Source organism: Pan paniscus, chromosome 19 (assembly GCF_029289425.2).
Source record: "Pan paniscus chromosome 19, NHGRI_mPanPan1-v2.0_pri, whole genome shotgun sequence".
NCBI lineage: Eukaryota > Metazoa > Chordata > Mammalia > Primates > Hominidae > Pan > Pan paniscus.
The window spans coordinates 66,300,042-66,319,033 of NC_073268.2; the positions used below are offsets into that span (position 1 = coordinate 66,300,042).

Consider the following 18,992-nt stretch of genomic DNA (forward strand, 5'->3'; position numbering starts at 1 on the left):
ACAACTGGAGCAGACAGAAATTCTGGTCACTGGCACATCATAAGTATTTATTGAAATAAATTGAGAACTGCCTCCCCTTCACATGCAGGTGGGCACCCACTATAGCTACTGATGGCTTTAAGGATGTGGGTGCCTTCCAACCTCCCATGGCCCTGCCACCAGGCCCAGATGGTGCCAGTGTCCTCATATCTGTTTCCCTCCGAAGCCCCTCTCCCAGCACAGATAGCAGAGGGGGGATAAGGGCTGAGTCCCAGGTACAGGGTGCTGGCCGTAAGCCACAGCCCCTGGGCAGGAATGAGGGAGCCAGCATGCATTGGTGCCATCTGTCGCTCTGTCTGGGCAGATGGGAGGAGCTGGAGGGGTTTCCAAGCAGGAGCCCCGGGGCCTCATCGGTAACTCTGACCAGTGTCCTGGAAGCCGGACTAGCTGCTGACCAGCGCCACACATGAACACTTCCTCCAAGGACATTTCCTAAAAAGGACACATGCTGTCCCCAGGCTGCTGGTAAACTCCACCCCCATCCAGGGAGCTGGCCCCAGCCCTCAGTGTGGCCCAGGGAAGCAGAGCTTGCACCGCCTGCCAGTTCTGAGCCCACTGATTCCCTGACAATGCCTGGGGCAGATGGGGGAGGGCTGATGAACCTTTCCAATCTCGTAGCTGCCGGGGACCCCCAGGTTTTGCCTCTCTGCCTGGCTGGGGTGAGGGCTGACCAGGTCAGCAGCTCCTAGGCCTTGGCTGGTGGAAGTGGTGTCCTCTGTCCCTATCAGTTCCTGTTTGCTCAGCTCCCAAAGAGGACTTAGGTGCCCTCTGAGGAAGCAGCAGGAAGTGAAGGGAGTCCTGGCTTGGAGAATGGGTCAAAGACCAGGTCTTGAATGGGCCCTGAGAGGCAGACCTGTGTGGTGTCATCTCGCCCCCTGGGACCCACAGGACAGAGGAGGGGAGAGGGAGAAGGGGATGTTCATCCTCCCCTTTTGAGTCCTGGCAAAGACTGCACTCGCCCCAGGCTGCTTTCTCTGCGCTCCTGTTGAGGAGTTTGGCTGGGAGTCTACCCTGAGTGCGACTTGCTGCAGTGCCCACTGGCCTCTTGGGGGAGCAGGACAGAGCTCTCCCACCACACAGCCCCCTGGAAGAGTGGAGAGGAGCCGCTCGCACATGGGCTCCTGCTGAAATGCCCAGCCCAGCTCTGAGCCCTGGGGCCCGGCCTCAGGGCCTCTGGCAGGCAAGCAGGCAGGCAGGTCTCCTAGCTCCCCTCCACCCCAGCCCCACGATGGCCTGAGGGCAATGGGACAGCCTGACCCAGGCTCCCAGACTTGCCTCAGCCCTGGCCTCTCTGCCCTCTCCCCTTCATCTGCTCCTCCCCCAGGAACTCTGTGCCAAACAAGTCCTCAAAATAGGATTTATTACTAGGCCCTCTCCCTGGGGTCTCCCTTTCTGGGGGCTCTGGGTCTAGACCAAGTGACAGGGTAAGAGAGAGCATGTCCCCCCTGAGAGCGTGGGACCAGGCTAGCCCAAGTGCAGCGCCCAGGTCCAGCCTCCCTGGTGAGGCCTCTGCCCGCGGAGCCAGTGGCTGCCCCTGCCGGGTGCCAGCGCCTGTGCACCCTCCCCTAGCTCTTCTTGGCCTCCTGCTCTCGGCGCCGGAGCTTCTCCCGCTGCCGCGCAGCCTTCTCCTGGGCCTTGCGCTCCTTCTCGGCAGCCGCTGCCATCTCCTTCAACTTGCGCTTCACCAGTGCCCGGTCATGAGAGTTGCTGAGCCCCAGGCTCTGGGGAGGAGTCCGGGGTGAGGGAGAGAGTCCCAGAACCTTCCCAGTCTTGGCCTCCCACGCCCAGGCTCCTTTTGCCCCAGGTGTACTCTGTGGAGCTCCAAATCCTCCCTGGAGTGGAGCCTCCGCCTCCCACACCGTGACCTGCCCATGGATCAGAATCCCCAGAGCAAGAATTTGGAATGAGTGTGGTTGGGAAAGATGAGGGTTGGGGGTATTAGGCGCTTCCTCCTCCTCCCCCACCATTCCTCCACTCAGTATTTCAGCCTTGGCCCGGACCTGCCCAACCTCCTGAGGCCCAGAGATGGGGAGTCACTTGCCCAAGGTCACACAGTTAGTGTCCAAGGACCCTCCTCACTTCCAGAGACTTCCTGGGGGCTCTTTTCACCATCCCTGCCCCAAGCAACTCAGCAGAGAGCAGGAGACAGGCCAGGACCCTCCCAGCTTCCTGGGAGGCCACCACCCCCTTCCTACAGCCTCCCCCTGCCCACTATTACCACTAGCCTCTGAGACAGAATCAGACCAAGCTGACCAGGGGGAGATGTGGCTTCCCATGATACCAGGACACTCATATGCATCAAGGGTCATCCTAGAGGGCAAGGTCAGCCTGGAGACCAGGGCTGGAGCTTGAAGGTCACACTGAAGTCATGGACTAGAGTTTCAAGTCAAACTAGGGATTCATGCTACAACTCAAAAGATTAGACCAAGGACCTTGCCTAGAGGTCAGAGGTCAGGGTGGTGGCCACAGATGGAGTGAAAAGGTCAGCCCAGGAGGCTGGGCTGAGGGTCAAAGGTCAGGACGAGGGACTTCAAATCCTTGAAAGTCACCTCAAGTAACTGGGCTGGGTCACGGCCCTTCCACTCTGACCCACCTTTAGTTTGCTTCCGTCCAGCTGCAGCAGCTGCGGCCCGTCTACCTGCCGTGCAGCAAACTCAGCAGCATACTGTTCCAGGTTGAGGCTCTGCAGCCACTGGCCCACCTGCTGGCTGGTCCAGTGGTGGACAGGGGGGAGGGGTTCATCCAGGAACTGGGCAGAGACCAAGGAGAGTGAGGGGGAGGCTTGGCCTGTGACCTGAGCACCTTGCAGAGTCAGAGGTCAGGACTCCGTGGGCACCCTGGGCCAGCCTTGCTCACCTCATCTGAAGACTGAGACAGCGTGTGGTAGGGGTAAGAACATTTGGCCTCCTGCCGGGGCCCACTGGGGATCTTGGGGCTGCTGCTGGGGGGCGTGGAGTCATCACTCAGAGTGGATTCCTAGACAGAAAAAGGTGCATGCCACCGAGGAGAGTTCACCCCCAACCCACCATCCCTATCTGGGTGGAGCCGAAGTCCTGGACTAGGCACCAGGAGTTGCTCAGTGCCTCCTGTGCATGAGCCAGGAGCTGGGCCTGCACACAGGACATGATAACTCATGTCAGGCATCAGGACCTGAAGCCTTTGGGAGAGCAGGCAGCCATCTGGAGGACATGGGGCTAGAACCAAGCCAGGTTAGTAGGAATGGAGGCGGTCTCAGGCAAGGTGTCACTTCCTACAGGCAGACCACCGAGATTCCCCCAGGCTGGGTCAGGTGTCTCTGCTATGCGCCTCCTGCCTGGCCTCTAGTACCCCAGCTAATAAGTGCCTGATTAGAGGTCTTTATCCTCACTGGACTGTGAGCTCTAGGAGGGCCTGGGTTGTATCTTGTTCATCATGGTGTCCCAGTGACCAGCATAAGGGAAGGAAGAAAGAGAAGGAGGAAAGAAGGAAGTTCCAGGTCCGAAGGGATTCTTTCTTCCCAGAATTCCCAGCTTCTGATTTTCTCCTCTGCCCAGCTGCACGTAAGAAACAGAACTGTAGAACAAGTACTGGGCTGGGGGTTGTAGAGCTTGGCACCTATATCTGTGCCAGACTGTGGGCAAGCCCCTTCTCTCTGGGCCTTCCTTTGCTCATCTGTACAATGGAGATGAGCATGCCTTCCCTCCCTACTTCACCGAGCCTTTGTGAGAGTAAAGCAGAAACGCATTTGGGGCTTTGTAAACTGTAGAGGGCGCTCTGAACATAAGCAGTTGCTCATCATTGCTTCTCTTACTCGTCTCACATCACATAGGGTTGTAAGCTTTCAGACCACTAGGTTGGGGTCCTGTTTGTCTCTATATCCCCCAGGCCTCACCCTACCAAGCAGGTGGCCCAGCTCCTCACACAGGAGTGGGGTTAGAACTTAACCAGGCAGAAGAGTTAGCAGGAATGAAGGAAGTCTCCAGCTGGGTGAACAGTAGGGAATCAGTGTTTAGTGATTTGTTGAATGCATGAAGCATTGACTGAATCAAGGAATGAACTACTCAGAATATGAAGGAGTGGAAGAGTGAACGAATGAATTCAGAGAATGCATGAAGTAACGGATCACTGCATGGCTCCATGGATGGACAAATTGATTCCAGGAATGTCTGAATCCCAGCCTGAGCCAAGGTGAAGTACGCCCTCATGTCACCTGAGACTGGGGGCCAGTTTGGGGACAAGAAAGGCATGGACTTACCTGGGAAGCTGACTTCTTAGGGCTGAAGCCCTCGTGTTTAGGGGAGCAGGCGGGGGAGGTGGTGCTACCCGAGGATGCTGAGCCCTTGCCGCTGTCCGTGAACCAGGAAAAAGGCAGGAACGGGGAGCCCCCTGACCTGCCGGACCCCTCCACTGACTCCCTGCAGAGAGAGTGTCCAGCATGGGTGTGGGTACAGAGGGGAGGACCAGAGCACATGGGGAGCCAGGGGCGGGAGCTGTGGGTGGGCCGCCATGGGCACCTCTCACCTGCTGCCCATGGACAGTCGGTTGCTGCCTTTCTCCTTCCGGCTCTTGCCTGTGGATGCTCGGCGCAGGGTGACCCTGTGGGGAGGCAGCGGGAAGTGGGGCAGGGCTGCCCACTGTGCTACCCCTTACCCCAGCAGCTCCAAGCCCTGCGATCTAGCCCCGCCTCCACTCACCCCAGGTCCAGGAACTTTCGGCGAGTCTTCTTATCGAGGCCGATGGTGGGGCTGGCGGGCTCAGGAGGACTGGCGTCACGGCTGTCATCTTTCCAGGGAGAGAAGGAAGGAAATTGCCTGTTTGCTGCCCTGCCTGCCTCCTTCGGCTGCCAGTGTGGGGTGGTAGAAATTCTCTTGACTTAGAATCAGGCATCCTGGCTCTGGTGGCCTTCACTAGCTGGGTGTCCTAGGATAAGCCACTTTACCTCTCTGGCCTTCCTCCATTTTAAATATGGGGATAATAACATCTACCTACTTCATGGGACCTAATGGGATGCTTATGACAGCCTTTTACAAACTATAAAATGTTCCAAAAATGTAGGAACCACTACCATTTACTCAATTTTATCCTGGCCAACATTTTTTTTTTTTTTTTTTTTTTTTTGAGACGGAGTTTTGCTCTTGTTGCCCAGGCTGGAGTGCAATGGTGTGATCTTGGCTCACTGCAACTTCCACCTCCCGGGTTCAAGCAATTCTCCTGCCTCAGCCTCCTGAGTAGCTGGGATTACAGGCGCCCGCCACCACACCCGGCTAATTTTTTGTGTTCTTAGTTCAGACAGGGTTTCATCATGTTGTCCAGGCTGGTCTCGAACTCCTGACCTCAGGTGATCCACCCGCCACAGCCTCCCAAAGTGCTGGGATTACAAGCGTGAGCCACCGCACTCGGCCTATCCTGGCCAACATCTAACCAACCTTCCAATCTTGGCTCAAATGTCATTTCCAGGATGTTCCTAGCCAGGCCAAGCATCCTGGTGTATGCTCTCCCGCCATGCTGCTGCACACATTTCCCAAATAGCACTTGTTATAGTTTATAACTAGACATTTAGTTAAGGGATGATTTGATTGGGTTTTTGTTTTGTTTTGTTTTTGAGGCAAGGAGTGATCATAGCTCACTGCAGCTCAAAACTCCCGGGTTCAAGCTATCCTCCCGCCTCAGCCTCCCAAGTAGCTGGTTCTACACGTGCATACCACGCGGGGCTAATTTTTTAATTTTTTCTGGAGACGGGCTCGCTATGTTGCCCAGGCTGGTCTCGAACTCCTGGGCTCAAGCAATCCTCCATCTCGGCCTCCCAAGGTGTTGGGATTACAGGCGTGAGCCGCCAGCCAGGCCTGATTTGATCGTTTCTCCACTAAACTACTATGATGATAAAGACTGCATGTGTTTGCTCACCTGGGTGTCCCAGAGCCCACAGGATCTGGCACTTAGTAGGCGCTCGGTAAAGAATGAGTGAGCGGCGGCGTTTACTCTTCACCTCCCCCCAGCCACCCTGCCCAGCTGCCCCTTCCGCGGCTGCGGTGCGCGCCGGGACCGGGAGGGCTGCTGCGCCCGGGAGCGACCAGCAGGAGGTGCGGCGCTGGCCGCCTCTCACCTTCGCTGTGCGGCTCTGCGCGCGGGTGGCGGCGCACGAAGCTGGGGGAGCTGTCGGAGGAGGGCGCGGAGCGCGGCGGAGAGCAGGAGGCGGCGGCCAGGCCCTCGTGCGACGCAGCGTTGTGCAGGGGCCGGTAGCGTGTGAGCGGCGAGGGCGGCGGCTCGTCCTCGTCCAGGCTGCGCCGCAACCCCGGAGGATCCAGGCAGAAAGAGCCCCCGGCCGGGGACCCCGGGCCTGAGTGCAAAGGCGAGCGCAGCCGGTGCAGGGGGCTCCCGCAGCCATCGGTCACCTGGACGAGGGGGCAGCCGCTCACCGAGAACCCTCCTCCTCCCTTCCCGGAGGAGCTGGGAGACTTTCACCCTGTAAACTGCGGGCCCTGAGGGTCCTTCCGGGGCCTAGAGGGAGGGTTTCCTCATGCCTTAGGCAGCGGGGTAGCTGGAGAGTGAGAGGTGGGAAACAGGAACTTTGAGTCACACAGGCTGGGGCTGAATTCCCCCTCCTTCACTTACTGTGACTTTGCTCCTGGACCTCTCAGGGCCTCAGTTTCCTCAGCTGTAAAATGGGGCTAATAATATCTTCTTTACACAGGATTAAATGAGCCAGAAGTGAACTGCAGCTAACACTTGGCAGCATTACTAGGTCAGGAGTCTGGGGATGTGGTTTCCCTGGAAGAGCACTCTGGAGAGATTATCCAGGGGTGGGAGGAGAGGGAGTGGTGGGAGGGTGTATGTGTGTTTTCCTAACTTGCCCCAACCTTGCCTCCGGGCCCATCCGAGCCTTCACCATCCTCCGCGGAGCTGGCACTGTCCCGAAGCCTGGAGCGGGACGGCCGGTGTCTCCGGCCCTTGGCCAACAGTTGGGCCCGGGCCTTGTGTAAACTGCTGTCCAGTCTGGCCGTCTCTGGCACAGCCAAGTCCAGGTCTGCGAACCGGGGGAAGGGAGCAGAGACCAGACACATGAGAGGTGATGGCAAGCCCAGAGGCCCACCTCAGGGGCCACCTGCACCCACACCCCAGGCATTCAACCCGTGTTCTTGAGTGCTGGGAGTACAGACAGATGAAAAACAGGGTGTCTCCCCATCTCAGGTGGGAGTGGGCGGGTGTGCAGGGGAAGCAGAAATGCTGGCGCTAAAATACAGCGCCGTGTGATGAACCCTCCTGTAGACACGGAGGAACGGCAGCCCTGTTTGGATGCATCAGAGGAGGAAACACCAAAGGTGGGTTTTAAGGTCTGGGTAGGAGTTTGTAAGAGATGAGGTGGGCAAAACAGGTATATGCAATGCTAGGAAGTAGGGAAACAAGGGTGGTACCTCCAGGGACAGTTGGAGGGTAGCTTTGTGGAGAGAAGGGTTGAGGGATGAGGCTGGAGAGATGATGGAAATAATGGCCACCATTTAAGAAACACTTACTACACACCAGACAGTGTACATACATCATCTCTCACTCAAAACAACCCGGTGGGGTTAGGACAGTTACTATGCATACTTTACAGCTGAGCAAACTAAAACTCAGAGAGGTTAAGTCACTTGACTAAAGCCACCAGCTAGCAATGGTCCAGGATTTGAGCCTGGCTAGGCTGGCTCTAGAGACTGGCCCTACTGGGGACATTGGCTTGCTGTGCCACGCGCAGGGTCTCACTCAGAGATAGCACTGCTGAGCATCTAGAGGGCTTGCAGTTGGAGTGGAGCAAAGGGACACCCCCAGAATCCACTGGCAGTGGCAGGAAGGAAAGCCCCATAGTCCCCGAAACCTCTCTTCTGTCCTGGGCCTGTGGCCCTGTGCTAGGTCTTGCATGAGGACATGGACGAAGAGTGGGCAGACCCAGTGGGTCCAGCGTTAAAGTCCTCATTGCTCATAGCTCCACTTGTCACGTGCTGCACCTCGGAATGAAGCCCTCTTGCTGTACCAGTGCTGAGCTTGGCACTGGGGTCTCCAAACAGAAAGAGTCTTCCCAGGCTTCAAGATGGGTCAAGACTTTTCCTCCCCACTCCACCCAGCATGATCTCAGGGGCCCTATTCTGTCACTCATGCCCACCCTGCCTTGTCTGCTCCTGTTTCCTTCTGTAGACAACCTCTAAGCCACCCCAGTTGCTCTCCTGGCTTAACTACCACCTATTTCTATTTCCAGCCTTGACCCCCTCCCCTGAATTCTGAGTGTGGGCACTCAGGCACCTGCCAAGGAAGTTACCACGTCAAAGACCCCAAGGTGTCTCAAGCTCAACTCATCAAAATGAACCGATCATGTAACCTCAAACCAGCTTCTACTCTCTTCCTTGACTCAGTGAAAAGCCCCCTTGTCCACCCAAGTCGCCCGAGTCAGACAGCCCTAAGCTACCCTTCTTCTCTCTCAGCCCCAGACCCAGTTGGTAATTCATATGTCCAACTGTCTAGTTGACACCTCCACTTTGATGTCCACCAGGGGTCTTCAGCCTACAGGTGCTGCAATCTCCTGATCTCTCCCACCCCAGAGCTGCTCCTCCCAGTCTTGGTGAACAGTAGCTCCATTCTTCTAGTTGCTCAGCTGAACCCCTGGAGTCATTCTTCACTGCTTTCCCTACCATCCTACAAACTGATTCATCCACAATTCCTGTTAGCTCTACTTTCAAAAAATAGCTAGACATACTGAAATATTTATGGTGAAGGGATATGATGTTTTGGACTAGGTTCCACATAATCCAGGGCAATAGGGGGAGGGCGTGGATGGGATAGATATGAAACTAGACTGGCTATGACTAGGTCATTGTTGAGGCTGGGTAATGAGTTCTTGAGTGCATGATAGACTACACTTTGCTGTAATCTCTAATTTTGAATCTGTTTGAGATTTTCCTTAATAAATTATTGTTTGTGTATGCGAATGTATACACATACTCCTATACATGCGTACATATGGAGAGAAAGGGAGGAGAGCAGAGGAAGGGAGAGGAGAGGAGAGGAAAGAAAAAGAGGGGAGAGGATGGGAGGAAAGGGAGGGAAGTGAGAGGGAGAATTCACAGTCTCTTAGACCAGAGGGTCTAAACTGCCATCATCTTTTAGCCTGGATTATTACAAACAGCCTCCTAGCTGGTCTTCCTTCCGCCTCCCTTTCCCATCTAGTCTATTTTCAACACAGCAGCCAGAGTGATCCTGATCAAACATGTCAGTTTATATCACTCCCCTGTTCAGAACCCTCCAGTGACTTCCGTCTTATGCAGATTAAGAGTCAAAGTTCTCCCAGTGGCCTTCCAGAGTCAGCCTATGCTCCCTTGCCTCTCTGAGCACTACTCCTGTCCCTCCACTCCAGCCATCCTGGCCGCCTGGCTCATCCTCACACAAGCCAGCCTGCATTGCAGGGCCTTTGCACCTCCTCTGCCCTTTTTCTGCAAGGCTCTTTCCACAGATTTCTGCGTGGTTCTCTCCCTCACTTCCTTCAAGTCTTTGCTTAAATGCTTTCTCTCACTGAGGCCTTCCCTGACCACCCAATTTATCATAGCCCCCCCACTCCAAAACTCCACTCCTGTTTTTTTCCTATATCATTTCTCATTCTCTGGCATGCTATATATTTTGCTTATATCATTTATGGTCTTTCTCCACCCATTAGAATGTCAGCTCCATGAGGACAGGTTTCTGCTTTGTTCACTGCTCTACCACAGGCAGAGAACAGTGCCTGGCACACAGTAGGTGCTTAGCACACCCTTTTAATGAAAGAAAAATGTTCTGTTGATTGGCCTCCTCACACCCATGGAACCTGGGCTCTCCTCTCCTCTGGACCGAACTGCCTTAGCTCAGGCCTTCACCTGAGTGGAGGGGAGCTGCCCCCACCTCCCACCCCCTGCCACCCCAAAACATGCAACTATCCCTCCTTCGCTCCCTGCCTCCTGTCTGGCTCCTCCTCGTACCTTCCATGTGACTAGAAGAAACTTTCTGAAGCACCTTTCTTTTTTTTTTTCTTATGGAGACAGACTTGCTCTGCCACCCAGGCTAGAGTGCAGTGGCATGATCTTAGCTCACTGCAACCTCCACCTCCCAGGCTCAATTGATTCTCCTGGCTCAGCCTCCTGAGTAGCTGGGACTACAGGTGTGTGCCACCACACCTGGCTAACTTTTGTATTTTTAGTAGAGATGGGGTTTCGCCATGTTGGCCAGGCTGGTCTTGAACTCCTGGCCTCAAGTGATCTGCCCGCCGTGGCCTCCCAGAGTGCTGGAATTACTGGTGTGGGCCACCGCGCCCGGCCTGAAGCACATTTCTGACCATGTCCCATACTCTCCTGCTTTTGAAACTCTCGCAGAAGGGGTCCCAAAGCTAACAATATAAAGTCCATGCTATTCAGCTCTCTATTCAAGGCCTGAGGGGCCCAGCCCACCCTTTCTGTGTTCCCCACAGATTCCTCCTCTTACATGACTATGGCTAAGAGCACTGGCCCTGGAGCCAGATGGCCAGGCTGAAGCCAGTTCTATCATTTGCCGGCTGGGTGACTCTGGGCAAGTTACTTCCTTTTAGGTGTCAGCTTTCTCATGTGTAAAATGGGATTATACTAGCACTATCTTCCTTATAGGGTGGTTGTGAGCATCAAATAAAATAATCCATATACAGTACTTCGCCATAATGCTATGACTTAGTATGAGCTCAACAGGCGCTCGCTGGTGATGGCGTCTGTGGGATCAACTGAATTGCTTATACGGATACCTATATGTGTACCTGCCTCTACCTCACTTCCCACCTCCATCCCTATGCTCCATCTCTCTCCAGCCCTTCTTTGTCCGGCTGATCAACTCTGACACAGCACCGTCTGACAGCCGCACCACACTACCATATGGTCACGATACGGTTGGGATATGGTCACCAATGACTGTCTCCTCATGCTGGCCTGCAACCTGCAGAGGGTGAAACCCTTCCCTGTCCACTGTGTATCATGAGAGCCTGGTGTGGCACCTGACAAGGAGCAGGTGCTCAGGAAGTGTTGAAGCAAAGTCACACTTCCATGGACCAGTGCATGCTTTGGCGGAGATGGACTCCAGACACACACGGGTGCTGATGAAGGTCACCTCCATGCCCATGCCCACATCCCATCATGTCCACATTTCAATCCTCTGCCCAGCACTCCCCACCATCTAGTATGTTCCTTGTTTATTTATGTGTGCTTTGATCATCTGTCCCCCTACTTGCCCCTGCACGAAAATTTGAGCTCCATGAGGACAGTGATTTTGTCTGGCTTGTTCTTTGCTGTCTCCCCAGAGCCAAGGACAGAGCCTGATGCATATTAGGAGCTCTATAAATATTTGTCGAATGGATGAAAAGACGAGGAGTCTGGGAGGCTACTACTTTAAATATGGCAGCCAGGCTGAGGTCTGGGTAACCATAAAGAGCCGAGGTTGCAGAAGGAACAAAAAGAGCGTTCTAAGGAGAGAGAATGGTGCAGCCTTGGGCTTGGAGCATCTGGGGAGCAGCGAGGGGGCCAGCACAGCCTGCGAGGGGAAGGAAGGGTCTGGTTGAAAAGGGAGGGTGGACACCGAGAGGAGATTGCAGTTGTCCAGGGGGCAACCTGCTGGTGTTTCCAGCCCCTGGGGCTGAGCTGGGGGAGGGAGCCCTCTGTTCCCAGCCCCCTGACACAGAATCTCCAGGCACTGCCTGGAAGCAGCAGCAAGGATTGAAGGCTGAACCACAGAAAAATAAGAGCTAATCCTTATTGAGCTCTTACTGTGCTAGGCACTGTTCTAAGTGCTTTACAATTACTATCTCATTTGAGCCTCCCCACAGCCCTACAAAGAAGGGACTCCAGGAATCCCCAGGGCAGCCTTAATTTGCCCGAGGGCATAAAGCTGGTGAGGAGCGGGTCAGGGTTACAGACAGACGATCTAGCTCTGTTGGTAAGCATTAAGCATGCTACACCCTCTCTGAAGCAGAGATGGGAAGGAATTTTGAGTCCAACCTCTGGATGGGAAAACTGAGGCTCAAGGAGGACAGGAGGACACCTTTGGCCAAGGGGACAGAGGGAGTTAAGGAGAGTGGCTCCCAGGCCAGGGATCTGGCATCCTCTACCCTTCTGGCACCTAGCTGGTGCCCAGCCAACTCAAAACAGGGAGAGGGGTCCCTTGCTCCTGACTCTGGGCCATATCAGCACCATGGCCATCTTACCTTGGAGGGGCTGGGGAGCAAGGGGACTCCTAAGGGGCTTGGTGGTTTTGAGGCAAGGTGGGCCAGCCTGTCCTGGGTCCTCTGCTCTATGAGGCTCTCCCTCCAGCTTCTATCTCTTCCCTCTTCTCTGTTCCTGCTCTCCTTCCCTATCCTCCTCCCCCTCTTCCTCCTCCTCCCAGCCCTGGGCAGTGGGAATTCATAAATATTTAATGGCCTTTCACATCAGGAAGCAGTGAGGACCCAGCTACCTCAGCAGTGAGGAAAAGAGGCAGGGGTTGGTGTGGGGAGTAGAGGGTAGGGAGGTTGGGGAGTAGGGGCAGAAAAGCCCAGGGAAGGGAGAGCTCATTTCCCTCAGGCCTGGGCTTAAGTCAGGCCTGAGTAGGGACAGACACTCGAGATTGAGGCCCTGAGGCAGTTCAAGGCTAGGGGAGCTGGAGGAGACTGGGATGGGAAGCAGCAGTTCCTGGCATGGCCAGGGGAGAGAGGGAAGAAGGGAGAGATGAGGAGAAGCTGGGGACCCTCTGGCATAGGAGCCCCTCGAGGAGCAGGCCACTCTCACCCTCTCCCTCATTCCTCCAAGTTCCTTTGCTCAGGACTCCTCCTGACTCCTCCACCGGAATCCCGCTGGGAAACCGGCTTTCCGCCCCAGTGCATGCTGGGAACTCTGCCCAGCTGGGGTGGTTTCTTTCTCCAGTCCACACAAGAGAAGATTGCAGGGGGTAAATGATGGTACCGTGGTGTGTGCATGCACCCCAGTGTGTACTGAGGACGTGGGCGTGCAGGCCAGCATGAGGGGGCCAGGCTGGGGGTATTGAGGCTGTGTATGTTATGCATTTGATTTCAGCACACATCCAAGCAGGGTGAGGTCCCTTGCACTTATTTATGTGACTTGGAGGTAACGTGTGTCATCTGGGCTGGAGTTTACAGATGTATAGGATAGTCACTAAGAGCAGGAAGTCTGGCAGTTTGGGGTTCTAGTCCCAGCCCTGCCACTAACTTGCAATGTGATCTTGAAAGCAAGTCACTTCAGCCCTCTGTACCCTACACTCCTGGTCTGTAAACTGGGCTTACATTATTGTAAGGGTTAACTAATACTGTGCATGTGAGATGGGGGTGCTTAACCTAGTACCTGGCATAAGATAAGCACTTAATAGAGACCCCTATTGTTATAACTGGTGTGTCCACTAAGATAGTGGTGACAAAGGGTCAGGCCACAATACCTGCACGCGTGCGCGCGCGCGCGCACACACCCACACACACACACTGAAGCTGCCAAGAAGCACCCTATCCCCTTCAATGCCTGGTGGCCCAGGAAGGAAGTACTCTATGGCTGTGTCTATTGACTAGAGATAGAGCCACACAGAACTTACCAAAAACTTCATCCACGGGTTCTCGGAGCTTTGAAGAAGCCATGACTCAAGAGAGCTGGGAAGGACAAGAGGGGAGAGAAAGAAAAAGAGAGCCTGGGTTAGAGATTCAGGCTGACCGAGGCAGAAGAGATGTGGAAGGCTACCTGCTCCAGGCCTGTTGGCCCCTCCCCTTACCTTAGAACCCTTCTTCTGTCCCCTGGAAGAGAAGCCATTGGAATCATAACCCAGATGGTGGGCGCCGGGGCAGGAGGTATAGTAGGAGGGTGGGGGCAGACGCAAAACCAAGGCACAGACACAGGCTGAGCCCTGTGGTCCTGGTATCCTGGTCCACTGATTTGCTGTGTGCCTTCACGTGGGTCACTGAACTTCTCCCCTTCACTGTCTTGGGCCTTCGCATCATTAGCATCCCCTAAAAGCTTTCAATCATCAACTGTCCAATCAAATCTGGGAGAAGTCATGGAGATTATTAAATCCAATCCTCTCATGTTACAAATGAAGAAACAGAAGGGGGAGTGATTGGCCCAAGATCACATAGCAAGTTAATGGCAAAATCAGGACCAGCACCCAGGTTCTCCCATCCGTCTACCCACTTATGCACTCATCCACCTATCTACCTGCCTACTCATCATCTATTCACTCACCCATCTATCCACCCATCCGTCCATCCCACATCTGCTCCCATGCACCCAACACCTGCCGCCATCTGTCCATCCACCTATCTTTGCATCCATCAATTCTCCATCTCTTTTCCAATCCTGCCTCCCCCTTCCCTACACCCCCATCACTGGTGCCCTCACCACCTGCCTTTCTGAACAAGAGCTGTTCAGGAAGCTGGCACCATCAGCAGGGCCACTGTTCCAGACAGAGTTCTCACAGTTCTTGACAGACTCATAGATGTAGGAGGGTATGAGGAATACACACAGCACACAATGGACAGCCAAACCTCTATGATGCAACTATGTTCTGGGAAGAAGTGTGAATGGGTAGGGTTTTTTTTGTTTTGGTTCAAGGTTTTTTGGTGGGAAGCAAGAAGGGAGGGCAGATAGGGAAGGATATATATAGCTGAAACCATTTGAATAGGCTTTCAAGCAGATGTAGGATTCCAGTAGCCCTAGGGAGCCCACTGGCCAGGGGATACTGGCTGGGGGGAGAGTGAGGAAGCCCAGGGGCCATTGATGGTTTAAGGCAAGGGGACGCTGCATGGCTGAGACATGACCTCCAATTACTTCTAACACTCAGGTCCCCAGGAGAATGGCAAGGCACTGAGCTAGATCATACATGTGTCAGATGTAGGAAGGCTAGGCCACATGCCTGCTGGGGTCTTTTCCAACTCTTCTTTTCTGTTATTACATAGACATCATCTACCTTTACTGTGGCCAGCCTTGGGAATTTTTTTTTTTGAGATGGAGTCTCACTCTGTCGCCCAGGCTGGAATGCAGTGGCGCTATCTTGGCTCACTGCAAGCTCCGCCTCCCGGGTTCACGCCATTCTCCTGCCTCAGCCTCCCGAGCAGCTGGGACTACAGTCGCCCACCACCACGCCTGGCTAATTTTTTTGTATTTTTAGTAGAGACAGGGTTTCACCGTGTTAGCCAGGATGGTCTCGATCTCCTGACCTCGTGATCCACCCGCCTCGGCCTCCCAAAGTGTTGGGATTACAGGCGTGAGTCACCGCGCCTGGCCTGGGAATTTTCATATCCCCACTTTACAGATACATATCGCCACTTTACAGATGTGAAAACTGAGAAACAGGAGATGAGAGGAAGCCAGGCAAAGTTGGTGCATGCTTATAATCCTAGCTACTCAGGAGACTGAGGTGGGAGGATCACTTGAGCCCAGGAATTCTAGACCAGCCTGGGCAACATAGTGAGACCCTCATCTCAAAAATAAGTAAGTAGCTGGGCGTGATAGCTCACGCCTGTAATCCCAGCACTTTGGGAGGCCGAGGCGGGCAGATCACCTGAGGTCAGGAGTTTGAGACCAACCTGGCCAACATGGTGAAACCCCGTCTCTACTAAAAACACAAAAATTAGTTGGGTGTGGTGGTGCACACCTGTAATCCCAGCTACTCAGGAGGCTGAGGCAGGAGAATCACTTGAACCTGAGAGATGGAGGTTGCAGTGAGCCGACATCATGCCATTGCACTCCAGCCTGGGTGACAAGAGGGAGACTCCATCTCAAAAAAAAAAAAATTAAGTAAATAAGTAAATAAATAAATAAAAGCAAAAATAATAATAATAATAAAAGAGGCAGAACTCAGCCTTGAGCCAGGGCTCCTGCCCCTCTGCACTATCCTAGGTGATGATCTTCAGTTTAGGGGTGGAGGAAGAGATAAGCATAGAGGGAGGGAAGCTGCTCCACACTGACCGGGACTGGGAGAAGCATCAAAACCACCTCTAGGCTGGGCGCAGTGCCTCACGCCTGTAATCCCAGCACTTTGGGAGGCCGAGGCGGGCAGATCACCTGAGGTCGGGAGTTTGAGACCAGCCTGACCAACATGGAAAAAACTGTCTCTACTAAAAATACAAAATTAGCCGGGTGTGGTGGCACATTCCTGTAATCCCAGCTACTCGGGAGACAGAGGCAGGAGAATCGCTTGAAGCTGGGAGCCGGAGGTTGCAGTGAGCCGAGATCGTGCCATTGCACTCCAGCCTGGGCAACAAGCGCAAAACTCTGTCTCAAAAAAAAAAACAAAAAACAAAACCACCTCCAGATTCCATAAATGCCTGGGGCTGAAAGCAGAAAATGAGGTGTGGGAAGGGGTCATCAGGGAAGCAGACCCTCCAAGAACCCTCCTGCCATTCTTGAACTCCAGTGGCTACTAGCAAAGATCTAGAACATTTCTTCCTGTCCTGACAGGCCAGATGGGAAGGAAGGCTGACCCTAAGAATTAACCACATTTCCTCATTCAACCACAAAGCCTTATCTGGCTAGGACCCAGCTGCCACCTCCTTCAGGAAGCTGTCCTAGGTAGCCCTCCCTCCTCTCATTTGTCTTCGTAATTTCTAAATCCACCCTTCTCCAACTACTGGGAAATGGGGAATTCTTCATACTTCACTGATTCCTTAAATAGGTCTCATCTCCCCCCCCACCAATCAGATGGGAGCCCAGAGAAGAAAGGGTCCACATATTCTTCCGTCAGACTAGGGACTCTGAAGACAGGAACTGCCTCTCCCATCAGAATGGAGGCTCTCTGAGGGCAGTAATGTTGTCTCCTCTCTGCCTCTGAGAATGAAGATCCTGTGTTCTTTATTCAAGAGCCCATTCCAGGGTCGAGATCCTCTGCTGGCTGGAGTCCTCCTCTTCCAGGCACCCTCTGGGCTGGATTGGGGTTTCCTGCTCAAAGCCATTCTCTGTCCATCCTGATTCAGCACAAACTGCTCTCTTTTCTTCCCTTCAACAACTAACTTTCTGGGGTGTGTAGGGGGACCCTCCCTACATTGTCTCCAGGGGGTCACCAGACCCCTCCCACCCAACCCTCTCCTTCCAAAACTGAGCCTAGAAAAATTAGACACCAAACCCCGCCCCCACTCTCACTCCCACACACACCCCGCACACTCTCACACACACACACACACACACACACACCCATTCAGCCAGGTAACTGCACAAGGGTGGGACTGAACCGGTTCCTCTGGATACCCTTCCCCCCAAGGCTTCCAATCCCGGAGAAGGAGCACCAATGACCTTTGACCCTTCTCTGGGAGAAAGGGAGGCAGGTGAGCTCACAGCCTCTTGGGACCCAGGAGAAGGAGAAAGGAAGAAAGGGCGCACAATTCCTGGGGAGGGAGCGGGAGCGGAAGGAAGTGAGGAGTAGGAAGAAGCAGAGACAGACACACAAACTGGCGGAGAGTCCACAGGGCTGCTGAGAAGAAAGAGATCACACCGAGAGTGGGGCCACGGGAACTGGCACTGGGGACAAGGGCTTCCGCCGCTCTAAGTGACGCCCGAGGGTGGGAGAGAAGGGAGAAGCCCTTCGGGCAGGCGATAGGAAAGGGCCCCTGAAGAGGAGAAAGCGACAGAGAGAAGTGCAACTGGGAGAGGCCGGGAAGAGGTGGATGGGAAAGGAGACTAGCGGTCGGGGAGGCAGTTGTGGAGCCAGAGAGGTGGCCCCCCCTTCCCATATCGCCGGCCGTCCACTGGCCCCAGGCTTGAGGTAGTCCTCAGGAGTCGGGCACCCCCTCAAAGCACTGTTGGAGATGGGGTGAGGTTGGGGACAGGGCACCTACTCCACTCTCAGAGCCCTTCTCCCCAGTCAGAGCCCGGTGGCTAGTTTCTCTCCAAACCATCAGCACAACTCCCCGCCGGGCAAGAAAGAGTTAAACCCTCTCCCCCTCCCCCACACCAGCTTTTTATTAATTTCTCCGGGCGTCGGGCGGGAGGGAGGGGATTAGGGCCATAAATCCTATCTCCGCCCCCTCCCCTGACAGCCCGGCACCCCAGCCCCGTGCGGTCCCCCTAGGGATAGGGGAAGAAAGGCCCTTGTCGCTTAGCCCTGCCCAACCCCACTCAGGGTCCCACCGCGGGCCCGAGTGGCCCTAGCCCCAGTTCCCGGTCCACCCCAGGGCGCCCGGCCCCTCACCTCCGGCATCGGTCATCTTCAGCGTCTGGCGCCCCGGGAACCCCTCAGGCCCATGGTGCTCGAGGCGGGGGCCGGGCAGGAGAGGGGTGGGGGGACCGTCACCCCGGCCGCGGGGGGCTCCGGGCGGGTTCGAGCCGCTCCATCCCGGGGGTGGGGGTGAGGTCGGCGGGAAGGGTCCCAGAGCCGGGGGAGATGGAGGGCGGGGGATGTGGGGAGAGGGAACAGGTTCGCTGGAAGCAGGAGGCGCGGGCGGGGCTGGACCAGGAGACCTGACGGGAGGATGCTCCGTGTGTGTGTGCGTGTGCGTGTGCGTGTGTGTGTGTGTGACAGAGAGAGAGAGAGAAGAGCGAAGAGCGAGCGCCACCTCCCTCCCCGCCCCTGCCGCCCGCCAGGCCTGGCCGGACGCGGGGCCCCCGCCTGGCAGGGCCGATTCGCGCGGCGTCGCGTCGGCAGGGGTCCGCGGGGGTCTCCGGGGAAGGGGCGTCGGGGGGGGGGCGCGTGGCGGGGAAGCCGGGCGCCCAGGAGACAAAGAGCGGGAGGGAGCGAGGGGGCGGGGGCGGGGGAGGGCGGCGGGGAGGAGGCGGCTGGGCCCGGGGAGCGGAGTTGCAGCTACTTCTCTGCCCGCGGGAGACGCGGCGCACCGGAGTCTGCGCGGGTGGGAGCGGCTCCGGGGCGGTCCCGCCACGGGACCCACGGGGCTTCCGCCTCCTCTGCTGGGTCCGTCAGGGCTCCCGATTAGTTCATTCATTCAAGAAACGTCCGCCGAGCAGCCGGGGCGCCGAGGCTGGAGGGGACAGCGGTGAACAGAA

General features: G+C 55.5%; 1 protein-coding gene across 7 annotated transcripts; it reads right to left on the reverse strand.

Moving 5' to 3' along the window:
• Positions 1–26: 26 nt before the first annotated feature.
• On the reverse strand, positions 27–18,797 carry SAMD14 (sterile alpha motif domain containing 14). Of its 7 annotated transcripts, XM_003817467.5 has the most exons (11): positions 18,184–18,793; positions 13,603–13,657; positions 6,876–7,042; positions 6,122–6,410; positions 4,713–4,800; positions 4,540–4,614; positions 4,274–4,433; positions 3,066–3,149; positions 2,896–3,015; positions 2,633–2,788; positions 27–1,760 (listed from the first exon to the last, which is right to left on the reverse strand). In XM_003817467.5, the coding sequence occupies exons 2-11, from the start codon at positions 13,643–13,645 to the stop codon at positions 1,605–1,607; spliced, it is 1,338 nt and encodes a 445-aa protein (XP_003817515.2). In that variant the 5' UTR covers positions 13,646–13,657; positions 18,184–18,793; the 3' UTR covers positions 27–1,604. The 7 variants fall into 7 exon arrangements, with proteins under 7 accessions (XP_003817515.2, XP_034798320.2, XP_034798319.2 ...); XM_034942429.3 differs by lacking the exon at positions 3,066–3,149 and having other exon boundaries at positions 27–471; positions 6,881–7,042; positions 18,184–18,797; XM_034942428.3 differs by lacking the exon at positions 3,066–3,149 and having other exon boundaries at positions 27–471; positions 18,184–18,792.
• Positions 18,798–18,992: the final 195 nt, after the last annotated feature.

Excerpts from the sequence above, each read along its gene's own strand:
- SAMD14 (XM_034942428.3), bottom strand. The coding sequence starts at position 13,645 with ATGGCTTCTTCAAAGCTCCGAGAACCCGTGGATGAAGTTTTTG. Across the intron at positions 7,043-13,602 it reads ACCCGTGGATGAAGTTTTTG|ACCTGGACTTGGCTGTGCCA; the intron begins GTAAGTTCTGTG and ends CCCGGTTCGCAG. Across the intron at positions 4,615-4,712 it reads CGAAAGTTCCTGGACCTGGG|GGTCACCCTGCGCCGAGCAT; the intron begins GTGAGTGGAGGC and ends GCCTCCCCACAG.